General features: G+C 36.2%; 1 protein-coding gene across 3 annotated transcripts in view; it reads right to left on the minus strand.

Annotated features, from left to right (window-relative positions):
* VIRMA (vir like m6A methyltransferase associated) overlaps positions 1 to 15,098 on the minus strand; it is a 63,605-nt gene that overhangs the window by 29,038 nt on the left and 19,469 nt on the right. For 2 of the 3 annotated variants that reach the window (XM_035011542.1, XM_035011540.1), the window contains exons 6-11: positions 14,313 to 14,435; positions 13,487 to 13,759; positions 9,753 to 10,893; positions 5,463 to 5,954; positions 4,279 to 4,433; positions 1,428 to 1,510 (exon numbers count right to left, since the gene is read on the minus strand). In XM_035011542.1, coding sequence (XP_034867433.1) covers positions 1,428 to 1,510; positions 4,279 to 4,433; positions 5,463 to 5,954; positions 9,753 to 10,893; positions 13,487 to 13,759; positions 14,313 to 14,435 — 2,267 coding nt within the window. The remainder of the gene's footprint in view (positions 1 to 1,427; positions 1,511 to 4,278; positions 4,434 to 5,462; positions 5,955 to 9,752; positions 10,894 to 13,486; positions 13,760 to 14,312; positions 14,436 to 15,098) is intronic. The other variant, XM_035011541.1, reaches the window with a different exon arrangement.

Here is a 15,098-nt window from a genome sequence, read left to right on the forward strand (position 1 = left end):
ACTGACTATATGAGAAACTCTAAATGACATCTGAGGCACAGAGTAAGGAACACAGAAGAATATGATGGCACCACAGGAGGTAAAAGTACTCTTAGGAAAGAGGGAGTAAAAAGAGAAGATAAGGACAGACAAGTCAGTAAAGAAAAATCCAAAGCAGATATACCCAAACAGTACTTAGTTGCTATTTTAATAACACACATTTCAACTCCAAAACCAAGATGTTTTACTTACACACACACATACACACACACATATACACACAGCTCATCTGTTAAATGAAAGAGGAAATAATTCAAGGTCCAATTCTGTCTCTCTAGCTTAAAATTTTTTATGCATCTATGACCACCTTTATTAGTCCTTCTTCCTATACTATACTTTTAAAACTAATTAACAATGCAACAGTTTTAATGAATTTTTAAATTACTAATTACATGAATTTTTCAAATGCACTATTATGATACAGGAATTTCAACTTTTATGAATGTTTTATTTGTAGATGTGACCATCCCAAATTAACAAATTTAGAACTAGTTCCCATTGTAATTATCTAGAATTGACTCTTGTTGATTTTCACCTAAAAATTTTGAAGGAAGTTCTTTTTCACCAAAGTTTAACTGAAACAATTATACATTAAATTATCAGGGCATTTAACTTTAAAACGCTGTTGTAAAGATCATCAAAATGGTAGGTGATATTACTCCAATTTGAGAAAAAAAATAGGGCAGAATTTGGTAGTGGAAAGTAGTACAATACACAGGGTTGTGTGCAAGTGTATTCACATATACACACCATCACACACCCATCTACATACACATACCAATCTGTACCATAAGGCTAGCAAATCAATCAAATACACTTAACAATTACTGTATTATATACATTATATATATATAGTATTATATATACTGTATATATACACGTATTATATACATTAATGCAATATTACTATATTTGGAACCATACAGTTCCATAAAATGAAGGCACTTTAAGGGGTGCCTGGGTGGCTCATTTGGTTAAGCATCTGACTTGGTTTCAGCTCAGGTCATGGCCTCAGGGTTGTGAGATGGAGCCCCACACATCAGGCTCCCTGCTCAGTGGGGAGTCTGCTTCTTTCCCTCTCCCCTCCCCTTGCTCATGTGCACACACTCTCGCTCTCTAAAATAAAACAAATAAGGGATGCCTGTGTGGCTCAGTCAGTTAAGTGTCTGCCTTTGGCTCGGGTCATGATCCCAGGGTCCTGGGATCAAGCACCACATCGGGCTCCTTGTTCAGCGGGGAGCCTGCTTCTCCCTCTGCCTGCTTCTCCCCCTGCTTGTGCTCTCTCTCTCTCTCTGACAAATGAATAAATTAAAAATCTTAAAAAAAAATTAAATTAAATAAAATCATCTTTAAAAAAAAAAATCAAGGCACTTTTAGGCTTTACTTACCTGTTTAACATATTCAATCAGGTTTGGGATGCAGTTAATTTCAAATCTAAGGTTTTTCAGAGGTTCAAGCCACTTGCCAAGTTCTTAAAAACAAAGAGGTCATTCATAATATAATATTTTAAAATAAAAAGTCTTTATAACAAAGGAAATAGAGGTATTCTTTTTCAAAGAAGAACATTATCAGATTCATACTGATTTCAATAATCTAAATTTCATACAGGGATAAACTTATGTCTAATTCTCTAAACAAGCCTTAACATGAAATGTGAATGGGCTACATACAGGCTTAGAAATAAGAAGTGACCATTCTTAGTTACTTGGTTTCTGAAAAACTTAAGTGTTTACATGCTTAAACAGGACCATCAACTTACAACATTAAAAAAAAATTGTAAAATTGACTGCTTATAAACTAACAAATAATAAAATAGTGTTTATTCATCTAATGCTACCACCACCTCCCACACCCCACAAAAAGCACGCACAAATGTATTAATTTCTAACAGGGACATTTGCTGAGTGACATTTCTCTTAACATGAATTTTAAATTTTGCCAATTTCCTAATTTGCCTTTATAAAATTAAAAGTAATCACTATCATCCCAAAATAACAACAAACTTTGCTTATAAAACAATCACAAATGAAATATACCATTTCCCACAAGTGAATTCAAAACTCTGCTAGAAAAAAATGAACAAACAAAAAAAGCAGAAACAGATTCATAAGTATATAAAGAACTGGTAGTTGCCAGAGGGGAGGGGTATGGAAGGATGAGCAAAATGGGTGAAGGGGAGTAGGAGTTAAAGGCTTCCAGTTATAGAATGAATAAGTCATGGGGATGAAAGGTACAGCATAGGGAATATAGTCAATGGTATAATAGCATTGTATGGTGACACGGTAGCTATACTTTGGTGAGCACAGCATAACTGTATAGAATTGTGCAATCATTATGTTGTACATATAGAGTTGTGTAATCCCTATGCTGTACGACTGAAACTAATGTACACTGTGTGTCAATTATACTTCAAAAAAAAAAAAAATTGAGTGGAATAACGGAGAAGAAAAAAACTCTCCTAGAAGCTATGCTGTAACATCCATACTTTATCACCAAAACTATTTTAAGAAAAGCATTCTAAAGTAATGTAAAAAGTGATATGCCAGTTCCAGACACTTTTTAGGAATGACTAAGGAAACTGAAAATAGCAGTCATGTCTCTCCTTGGTTCTACAATTCTCCATGAGGATTACACCTATGTACATCTGAGTATTTTTCCTATGTGTTTTTAAATTAACTCTTTCATATATACAGCATATATTGCTCAAGTGAAAGATATAAGGAACAAAAATAAAACATATGTGTACCCATCACCCAGAATAAGAAGTAAAGCATTAATAATACCTTTGAAGATGTTGTGTGCCCTCCTTTTATAAAGGCACACTACAGGGAAGAAACCTATTTCCTATATGAGAAGTTGAGTTTACTAACCCATACCTTTACTGGTGGTATCACACATAAAATTTAAGATTAAAAAGAAAAAAGTCAGGGGAGCCTGGGTGTCTCAGTCAGTTAAGCGTTCGACTCTTGATTTCAGCTCAGGTCAGGATCTCAGGGTCATGAAATCGAGCCCCTCCTCCAGCTCCATGCTTAGCAGGGAGTCTGCTTAAGATTCTCTCCTTCTTCTTCTGTCCCTCCCCGACCACCCTCCACTTACATGCTCTCTCTCTCAAAAAAAATAAAAGAAAAAGAAAAAAGTCCACACGCTATTTACAATATTTACTCAATATTATCAAATTTTCTACTTGGTAAGGTCAGAAAGAAACCAAAACAAAACAAAAAAAAACTGTGATTAGATAACCTTTCAATTTTTCAGGACTGCCCACATAAGGTTTGTCATTAACTTCATTCAACATAGATTTATATACTTTAGAAAAAAATGTTCATATTCACCATCTTTCACTTTTGAGGACAGCACATGTATGTTAATTAATGACAAATGGATTTCTAAATTGTACTTAGAATAGTGTTATACTTAAAAATATATATAGAAAACACACACATACACAAACGATACACAAAACTGAACTTTTTGGGGCGCCTGGGTGGCTCAGTCGTTAAGCGTCTGCCTTCGGCTCAGGTCATGATCCCAGGGTCCTGGGATCGAGTCCCACATTGGGCTTCCCGCTCTGCAGGAAGCCTGCTTCTCCCTCTCCCATTTCCCCTGCTTGTGTTCCTGCTCTCGCTATGTCTCTCTCTGTTAAATAAATAAAATCTTTAAAAAAAAAAATAAAAAAATAAAAAAACCCTGAACTTTTGAAGGGGTGCTTGGGTGGCTAAGTCGGTTAAGCATCCAACTCCTGATTTCAGCTCAGGTCTTGATCTCAGGGTTGTGAGTTCAAGCCCTGCCTTGGGCTCCATGCTGAGCGTGGAGCCTACTTTAAAAAAAAAAAAAATTGGGGGTGCCTGGCTAGCTCAGTCGGTGGAGCATGCAACTCTTAATCTCAGGGTTGTAAATTCGAGCCACATGTGAGTGTAGAGATTACTTAAACATAATTTTAAAATCTTAAAACAAAAACAAAAACTGAACATTTGAGTTCACCTTCAAGCTACTTCCATTTTGATTAGGAACTTCAACTATCCACCAATTACCATGATTTTCCAGGAAAAGGTACTTGTGACAATTTCCTAAAAATCTTTTTAAGAACACCATATAAAATACTTTCACAAAGGGTACTTTCAAGAAGTAACAGAGTATTACTATATATATTATCAAAACATGATAAAGTACTAATTACAGATATTCAAAGGCTTTTTCCTTCACATATCATAAATGCTTAAGTAACTTCAAGTACCATACCTTGCAATTTAGCATTATTTTCATCTGCTTTACAAAGCTTCAAGAGAGATGCTGCATGCTGTTCTAGCATTTGGACATCACTGGAAGACTGAACCACCACCAAAATAAGTATGCATGCATAATTATAAGCTACTGACTTCTTAGACTTGGAATCACTGAAACAAAATAAGGTTTTAAAGTTTTTGGTATGAAAGCAATTTTTCCAGGAACAATTTTAAACATTTTTTTCTATTTGGCTTTAAAGAGACCAAGGAATTTTACAATGAAACATGACTAACTCCCTGAAGACAAGAAATTAGATTTTAAAGTTCACTTCCAACTCACTTGAAAACACTACTTAAAAGTACATAAACAAAGCATATGCATCACAATGGAGAGTGAAATTCTATTAAGAAAGAAGATCAAAAGAACAATGAAATATTAACAAGTATACTTCATCAGCAATGAAAGATTCGGAAGTATACTTCAATGGTCTCCTTTAAAATTTTGTTCACTCTGGGTAAGTAGGAATAAGTGTGATGAATCAACCTACTGCCATCATCACTGACTTCTACCTTAAAACTGCTGAGATTAAAGCCACTGCCTTTCCTAGTCCCCCCAAAAAAGATCTGTCACTCAAGGAGTCATATCAAGACCCTGTTGTGAGGCCAGTTACCTGGATGTCACTGCTTTGTATGACATGAGCCAGGAAGACCATGTTTATCTCCTCAGACACTAAAATCAATCCTCTGCCCTACTGGGCAGCTCTTGAAAACTAGTATCATTCTAAATTCCCTGCTGACATTCAGTCAAAGTACTTCTGAAACCAGAGCACCATAGTCTAAAGGCAAGGGAAAATTCAAGGTAGCAAGACAGTCCTCATTACTCTGCAAGTATATATTCTGGTGCCTTAGGATTCCCCTACACACAAATTAGCAAGAGATCTATAGTTGTAATCTTGTAATCTTGTCAATACCACGGGGAAACTGGAAGAAGCTTCTAAAAGATCCATTTTGTTGCTTTACAGACACATCTTATATTTTAGAAATTTCTATCATTCTAATCCTTAATTAACAAATTATGTATTATGTCAAAAAATAATTATAATAATTTTTACTTTCAAACAACACCTTTTAAGAAACTAGCCCTTTACTGATGTAGTTTTCCAGTATAATAGGAAATTTAAGGAGTAAAAAGAAAATTACCCCAAGGCTTCTTTGGAATAGTACTCCATTAGAGTAATAAGACTTTGGAGATTTTTCTCAAGACTGAAAACATGGCCAACAGCTGATCTTCCCACAGGATTGAAAGTAATCAAATAAAGATTGTGAAGGGTTCCCAAAAGATCTGAATGGTCAGTTTCTTCACTGGCTGTGCAACGCTGAAAATGGCTGAACAGTTCTGTAATACACTGCAATGTCTGTGTTGAGTCCTGCAGCCACAAGGCAAATGCATCGTCAATAACTCCATCAGATTGAAGACCCTCCTCCTCATCTTGATCATAAAGGTGACACAGAGCTCGGATCAACAAATTTGTTGCTTCATATTCCGACATAAAAAAAAGAAGACCCCTCTGCGACTGTGCAAGAAACTTTAAAACATCTTTCGTGGCTTGCAGCACACCAGGGTGGGCACTTGTTACTGGAATTGACAGAAGCAAGGTAACTAACTCCAAGAAGTGATGACTATGAAGATACCTGTAGAAAAATTAATTGATGCATATTATGTCAGTGTAAAACATTCTTCATTTATTCAGTATTCATTAGCTAGGAGAGGCATAAAAATTTTAATGGCCATAATCCTTATCCTTAGCAATATACTACTTTAACTAAAAACATAACGTGGCAGCAAGTCTTCTCTCCACTGGGTCAAATGAAAGTGGAAATTATGTGAGGCTTTTTTCTAGCTAACATTCAACGGATATTTGACATATAGCCGTTGGCAAGTATTCTCTTTCCAGAATCAACCTTGATTTTAAATTCTGGGTCTTCTTGGGGTGCCCAGGTGGCTCAGTTGGTTAAGCATCTGCCTTCAGCTCAGGTCATGATCCCAAGGCCCTGGGATCGAGTCCCACATCAGGCTCCCTGCTCAGTGGGGAGCCTGCTTCTCCCTCTGTCTCTGCCTATCTGTGCTCTCTGTGTCTCTGTCAAATAAATAAATAAAATCTTTAATTAAATTAATTAATTAATTCTGGGAATTAATTAATTCTGGGAATTAATTCTGGGTCTTCTTTCCAGACCACTCATCAAATGTTCCTTTTTCACCATGGTCCTACTCTATTCATGGCACACCAGTATATCTGAATTAGCGTACCTAGGAAAAATTTAGTACATATACTATAAAAAATATATAGTTTATTCATATTTACTATAGGCAGTATATCTGAATTAGTACCTCTAAAGAAAACAAATTCAAATTATCCATTTTTAGTATTTGAAGAGTTAATACTACCATACGTAGCACTTTTATCAAACCCAAGAACCATTTTTTAGCATACATATTTTTAGTAGAAAAAGTGTGAACTTACTCAACACCCCAAAACAGACACAAATGCTACTGATAGAGTATTTTCACTGTCCTAAAAACATTGTGCTCCACGTATTGTTCCTCTCCCTCCCCCTAACCCCGGCAATCACTGATCTTTTTACTGTTTTCATAGTTTTGCCTTTTTCAGAATGTCCTATATTTGGAATCATAGAATATATAACTACCTCTCATATTATTCCTTAAACTCAGATTTCTACTTTAGGATAATAAACACCCCCAGTAACTTCTTGACTATGAAGGCAAACAGAACTCTCAAGAAGACAAAACCCCATAACTACTATGTTCAAAGAGTATCTTTAACCACCTTGTGGAGTGTTCAGAAAATAGTTAACACTGCAGGCAAGGCGGGCCCTAGCATCTGGGAACTTGGATTTGGGGAGGGTTCCCATCACCCAACTGGTAAGAATGTTCACTGTGCCTAAACTGTTTATGCAAACAATATGGTTTACACTGAACACCTGCTTTCGTTCTGAGAGCCTGGGATTCTGTTACACAGTAGATTTTGGGGGCCTATGTGGCTATCCTCCAGTAATAAGCTTGGATGTTGAGATTCTAACGAGCTTTCTCAGTATGCAACATTTCGTACACATTGTCACAATTTCTTGCTGGGGGAATTATGCAGGTCCTATGTGACTCCACTGGAAAAGGACTCTGGATGCCTCTGACTGGTTTCCTCAGGTTTCTCCCTATGTACCCTTTTCCTTTGCTGATGGTGCCTTGTATCCTTTTGCTGTAATAAATCATACTTGTGAGCACAGTGCTGAGTCCTGTGAGTACCACTGGCAAATCCTGAGAGTGATCTTGGAGACTTACACAGAGGACATTAGAGCCTTATCATCACTTCAAACTAATCCTTCCAAAATGCAAAATTACTTGTGCTTTCAAAATTCACTGCCCCTCCTAATTTACCAGTTTCTGTCAATAAAACCCCAGTTCCAATAGTTACCCTAGCTAGAAACCTGAAAACATCTTTAGCTCCTTCTCACTTTCTCTTAGCTATTAGGTCCAGTTGTCAAGTCCCAGTAACTGCTCTTTCACAAACTCTCAATATTAGTACAATTCCCTGTAAGTGCCACTATATTAAGTACTTAACACAGTACAAACTAGACTGGCTCATCTACTTAATAACTCCAATTTCTTTTCCATTGCAACAACCTTACAACATATAATCTTAGAATACTACTTTGATCCTATCAAATCTACTACTCCAAAATAGTAAAGATCTTCCCACATTCTAAAAACAAAATCCAGGGATGCCTGGATGGCTCAGTCAGTTAAGCGTCTGCCTTCGGCTCAGGTCATGATCTCTGGGTCCTGGGATCGAGTCCTGCATCAGGCTCTTTGCCTAGCAGGGAGCCTGCTTCTCCCTCTGCCTGCCATTCCCCCTGCTTGTACTCTTTCTCTCTGTCTCTGGAAATAAATAAATAAAATCTTTTACAAAAATAAAAATTAAAAAAATAATAATAATAAAGGGCGCCTGGGTGGCTCAGTCGTTAAGCGTCTGCCTTTGGCTTGGGTCATGATACCAAGGTCCTGGGATCGAGCCCTGCATTGGGCTCCCTGCTCAGCAGGAAGCCTGCTTCTCCCTCTCCCACTCCCCCTGCTTGTGTTCCCTATCTCACTGTGTCTCTCTGTCAAATAAATAATAAAATATTTTAAAAAATAAAAATTAAAATAAAAAAATAAAAACAAAATCCAAATTCCTCAGCACAGCATTCAAGGCCCTTTACTTCCTCAAGTCTGATACTTAAATGTACCTTCTCCAGTTACGGAGGAGAAAATAATACTTAATAAGCCTTTAATTACCAGTTTCCCTTCCGTGACTGAGAGCATTACTCCCTTCCTTAGCGTTACTACTCTCCATTATCTCAGTGTATGACCTCGCCTCTTACCTTATTAAAAATTAAGTGATCAGTGCAAAGTGCCTTGTCTCCTTTACTGTCTCCATACTACAAATGCATCCATATTTGTACACACATAAGATTTCTTTTCTTCTGTTCAAAGCCAAACCCCTACACTTGTACTCTTGACTTCATCTCCTACCAGACCCTGCTCTAGCATTATCATCTTTTGTTCCTGAAAGAACTCAAACTTAGGCAAGACCTAACAGCTCAGCTAAAAACAGGAATGGAGAGGTACAGATTTTAGGATGGACAAGCACCCCATTTTCTGTTAATGCAGTAATGCTCCAAATGAAGGTAAACATTAATCACAGAAATAAGGAATAACATAATAAAAATGCCATTTTCCCATTAGCTAGCAAATCATTTACAGGCAAAATGCAAAAAAAGTAGCAAAAATTAAAACAAAATTTAAAAATCTACTGTGAGAGCTAATCCTAATAATGGCAAAACTCTACCAACAAATAGATTTAGAAAGGGGCACCTGGCTGGCTCAGTCAGTAGAGCATACGACTCTTGATCTCAGGTTTGCAAGTTGAAGCTCCACATTGAGCATGGAGTCTACTTAAAACAACAACAACAAATAGCATAAATAAGTAGTAACTGAACCTTAAAGATATTAACCAGGTCTGTAAAATTAAATTAATAAAACATAAGTTTAACTTGCAATGTAAGAGAGATAAAGTACAAATAGGTTCACATAGAAAAGCTCTCTCCTTCCTGGGCCATCCTCTTGTATCACACCACCTTCCCCAGAAGCAACTCTATAGCTCCTCATTTATTCTTGCTCATAGACATGCTTATCTAAGCACTGTTGTTGACTAACACTATCTTTAACTTACATCACTATTACTACTTTAAGTGCTAATAAAATATAGCTCTCCCACAGTAGTATACTTTTCAGTTTCACTATTATCTACTTTGAAATACAGAATATCCTTACACAGATATGCACTGCTTACAGACAAATTTAAAAAAACAAAATCAACCACATAAAATTGCCTGCAGTAATCTGAAATATATTTTCCCAAACCAAAAATGTCTTACCTAAAGAGAACAGGGTATGGATCATCCCTTTCTGGAGGTCCAGTAATACGTGCCATTGTTGGGAAAGACTTAACAGGCGGCTGGATCATTGTATGAGGTGCAGTTTCCATTAAATGGAAAACTTCTTCTAGGAGGTTAATAAGCTTTTCTATTTCCCCTTCACTTATATTTGAGGATTCCAAAAGATCCATATCCATTGAAGCCTCTACCTCATTTTCATATTCTGGGTTTGTTCTCTCAAGTCCAGTATCTGTGTCATGATCAGGTTCACTGTGGTTAGGAACAGATGAAGTCTTCTCTGCTAAATGGTCACCAAGTCTTTTAATCTCTGACAAGATTTCATAGAAATGACACTTCTGAAGAATAGCCGAACCAGCCGTGACAACTCTCACAGTCTGATCTAAAAGTATGAGCTCCAGAAGTTTTTGATAGCCACTTTTTTCATTCTGCCTACCTCTTAAAAAAGCTTCCATTCCTTCTGTCATACTAATGACACTGTCCAAAGCTTTAAAAGCATTTAACTTAAGGGAAGATGAGACATGATCAGCAAACAGGAGCTCAAATAACCCACTGATTACCCCTGCTTGTAGCAATCCCATGACACCTTGAGCCCCACATTCTGCTAGTGAGGACACTAATTTGGTCCCAGCTTTGAGTTGTCGGACATTTAAGGCAATGGGCTGGCGAAGAGCTACTTGTAAATTTAAAGCTTGCATGGTCCACTCTACCAACTGGCCAAGAGAGTCTTGTTTTGTGTTTTTCAACTGCAAATAACTTAATCCTTTTATTATTAAACTTGGAATTTCTTCTAAAGCTGTTACCCATTTTGCACCTCTATCTTCCCGATACAAATCTAACAGTTCAGTTAACTTCACTGAAGCTTCTACTGCCCCTGAATTTTCTTTATCTGGACCTTGATCCTTCATTCTACTGATTTCAATTTCAAAAGTAGTCTTGTAGGGACAGCTGAAGTATAAGAGTGGTACAAGCTCCCTGTCATATGGATCATATGTCATAGGAGGAACTGAAGCTAAGTCTTCAGGAGTGTATTCAACATCAAAGTTCGGATACTTAAAGGTTTCACGTTCCAAGTCAGCAATTCCATCTTCATCACTGGAAATTTGTTCATAACCATCATCCCCTGAAAATCAGTTTGAATAATATTTAAATATTATAGCACTGTTGTTTAATGCAAAAAATTTAGCTAATCAAAAAAATATTTTATTTAGTAGTATGGCAAAAAAATAAGAATTAATGATTTTTAAACAAAATTAACTTCTGCCCCAACATCTTATCAACAACTACATTTTATAATTTTATAAATTTTTTCTAATTTTTATTTTATAATTTCTAATTTTTATTTTTCTAATTTTATGATTTTATAATTTCTAACAGAATGAATTTCATTTTATAAATTTTATAACTTCTCATAGAATTTCTATATATTTTATAGATGTATAATTTTATAATTTCTAATAAAATAATTAATGAGAAACTTCATAAGCAAAGTCCTCTATCTGTTCAAATTTACAACTAACTCTGCTACAGATATCTTTTCCTCACAGAAATAAAATTAGAAATGTCGTAAAGTAACAAAAATACCTCTCAGGGGCACCTGGGTGACTCAGTCCGTTAAGCAACTGCTTTCGGCTCAGGTCATGATCCCAGGGTCCTGGGATTGAGCCTGCTTCTCCCTCTTCCCCGCTTGTGCTTTCTCTCGCTATCTGTCTCTCTCAAATAAATAAATAAAATCTTTTTTTTTTAAGATTTTTTATTTATTCATTTGAGACAGAGATACAGAGAGAGAGCATGAGCACGGGAAGAAGCAGAGGGAGAGGGAGAAGCAGGCTCCCCGCTGAGCCAAGAGCCCAATGTGGGGCTCAATCCTAGGACACCGGGATTTTCAACCTGAGCCGAAGGCAGATGCCCAACCATCTGAGCCACCCAGGTGCCCCCATAAATAAAATCTTTAAAAAAAAAAAAACCTCTCTCAAAAGGGAAGAAGTTAACCTTGCCCTCATGAGAGAGCATTTTTAAGTATTTTTAAGATGGAAAAAAAAATGATAGGAAAGATTATTAAATTTAACTAATAATGCCATAATCAGAAAACTAAAACAAATATTTTCATTGAAAACATTTTAAGTTCTTTCTTTCTTTCTTTCTTTCTTTTTTTTTTAAAGATTTTATTTATTTGACAGAGAGAGACACAGCAAGAGAGGGAACACAAGCAGGGGCAGAGGGAGAGGGAGAAGCAGGCTTCCCGCGAAGCAGGAGCCAGATGTGGGGCTCGATCCCAGGACTCTGGGATCATGACCTGAGCTAAAGGCAGACGCTTAACGACTGAGCCACCCAGGCGCCCCTTAAGTTCTTTTTTAACATTATTTTCGTATTCGTGAATTTTTATTTCTCTTCATTTACCTATCACACAGTTTCCTAGGTGTTTCATTTTTATGGAAAAGTTGTTCACTTAAAATGCTCAGCTGGGCCAAAACAAAGCTTATCATTATACATGTGCAACTTTCTCCTCTAATTAAAAAAAAATAAGATTATAGAGAGAAAATCTGGTTTTACTTTTTAACACTGCTATTGCCTGGCTGTGGGAAAATTGGCATGAGTAATAACAGTCTATGTAAGAAAAGGAAATGTTTCTAGAGTATTCCTCCAGCATCAGCCATCTTTTGACATTCTTTGGTAAAAACACGTTAGTCTTAGCCATATACTCATCATATCTGAAACGATAAGGGCTTACAGAGGCATGACTCTGGGATAAGCCAGATTATCTTCTATTAAAAACCAAATTAACCAGCCTCTTTCTCTCACCTTTTCTACAAAAATGATTAAGAAAACAGCCTGCCTGAAATCTAACTACTATTTGTCAGTCAAATACAATAAAATATAAAAAGGATTATTTGCTAATCAGGGAGTAGGGGAAGCTAAAAAAGTATCTCTCAATAACCTATTTCTATTCTGTAAAAGGGCCCCTGTGATACCAAAATCTACTTTCATGTAGAATCATCTTCACCTTCACTAGTTTAGGAAAAAACAAGGCAGTTTATCTGTCATTTTACATAAATGCTTTAACATTACATGCTGTTTCTTGGACAAATTAAGAGTCAATTACTTTTTACTTTCAAAGGAAAAATAAAGCCTAATCAAAGGACTGCATCATGCTGTCATATAACCCTGTATAGTTGAGATTCTTTTCCCCTGAATTTCTAAAAACATAGCATTTTGCTAAAATATCTAGGTGGCAGACATCTTTAGGAATTCCATCCAGCTTACAACACCACTCCTTACTCTGAAAACAGCCTGTCAAATCTCTAATCATCAGGTATTTGCTACATGATCTTGCTTCCCTGGCCAAAACTGATGGTACCAAGGGGCAACTGATATTTTAGCAAGCCAAACAATCTTTCTCCCAAGAAAATGCAAATAAGACTGAGAGAAACAGCCAGGTAGTTTAGGCTGGTTGGTTAAAAAGAGGAGATTAAACCTGTGGGGTGAACAGAAAAACAATAGTTAGCTAGCTGACAGAGAGAAAATAAAGTAAAAACATAAAGCAAACAAAAAATGGAATCCCAGTTCTAGTCAAGTCTTGAGGCCCAGCTACATTCTATCCCTTGAGTTTCTTGAAAGCCATTTATCTTTGCTCTAAATTCTCTTGCGTCGCTCAAAGCTACATCAAGTTAGTTCCTAGTACTTAAAACCAGAAAGTCCTAATAAATATAACACACCTTCACCTTCTTCATCCTCTTCACCTTCTTCCTCTTCATCTTCTTCTTCTTCCTCAGGGATACTGTCTACTGTATGGCGATCATCCTCATCTTCATCTTCTTCTTCCTCTACATCCACATCATCTTCATCATCTTCTCCTTCTTCTTGCTGTTCTTCTTCTACTTCTCCTTCATCAGAATACTGCCCTTCCTGGGGAACAGAATTCCGATCAGGAGAAATGGGTTCAAAGTAATCTTCTCTATGAGAAGCATCCTCTTCCTTATCACCAGACACTGAAAAATTGAGATTTAAGAGACAGAGTATTTTAATGGTTTAAATAACATAAGGTAGCAGGACTGGAATACTGTAGCTACTTAATGCCATTTTGGATGATTTAGCTCATAAATACCCTTTTAAAAAAAGTGGTAGAATTGTCTGCTTTTAAAAATATTAGGAGTATGTACTGCATAATTTTATACAGTGAGAATTAATAAAGTACACTATTTTATCTTCTAACACCAGAAACTAATCCTTTTCTCTTCAGCTATTAAGTACACAGGTTATTATCTCTTCCAATACATACTGCTTATTTTTAACTAGTACTCTTCTGTATATAACACTACAACACCTTATTTTCAAAGCAATGTTGGTACAGTTTCAAATGAATGAACTGATTTTTTTTTTTTTAAACAAGTTCACCTGCCAACAGAAAAACAAAAGGAAATACTGCACAGGAAAAGGGTAGCGGGCATTCATTAAGATCGATTACCTACATCTACTTTTCTTCCTTTAATCAAAAAGCACTATAACATTAACCAAGGTGAGGGGGACCGATTTTATTCATACCTGGCAAAGGTATGGGATCATCTTCATCATCATCAGGTGGAGGTGGTCCTGGAGGAGTTCTTGGTCCCCTTGGCTGTGGTCTTGGAGGGCTTCCATTAAATTGATCTTCTTTCTCCCCATCAGCTAGTTTTAGTAGAGACAGAAAAAGAACTTTCAAATTATTAAAATAAAGTGAAATGAATGCATGACAAAAATGCTGTTAATCATTTGAGTTTTTCATCTTCAGAATTTATTGATAAACTCTTCCTTCCCAACATCAAACAAATTTTACTAATTAATTTATATTACAAAAGTTAGAATTTCTGACTTCCCACATACTAAAATATACTCTTGGGCATTATCCCAGAGAAATGAAGACTTACTTTCCTTAGGAAGATGTACACAAAAAGCTGTTCATAACAGCCTTATTTGCAAAAGTCAAAAACTGGAAACTACTTAAGTGTCCTTCAGTGGTTGAACAGCTAAATAAACTATGATATATCCATACTAATGTAATATTATCCAGCAATTAAAAAGAATGAACTATTGATACACACAACAAAGTGGATGAACTTCAAAGAATTTATGCTGATTGGAAAAGGCCAATCTCAAAAAGATACCTACTGCATGATTCCATTTATGTAATATTCATGAAGTAATATAATTATAGAGTTGGAGAACAGATTAGTGGCTGCCAAAGGTTAGGGATGGATGGCATGCGTGTAGCTATTAAAGAATAATACCAGAATAATAACTTGATGGTACAATCAAGTATCTTGACTGTAGTGGTGGTTATGAAAAGCTATA

The sequence above is a fragment of the Mirounga leonina genome, unplaced genomic scaffold, assembly GCF_011800145.1.
Source record: "Mirounga leonina isolate KUSES-001 unplaced genomic scaffold, KU_Mleo_1.0 Mir_165, whole genome shotgun sequence".
Lineage (NCBI taxonomy): Eukaryota > Metazoa > Chordata > Mammalia > Carnivora > Phocidae > Mirounga > Mirounga leonina.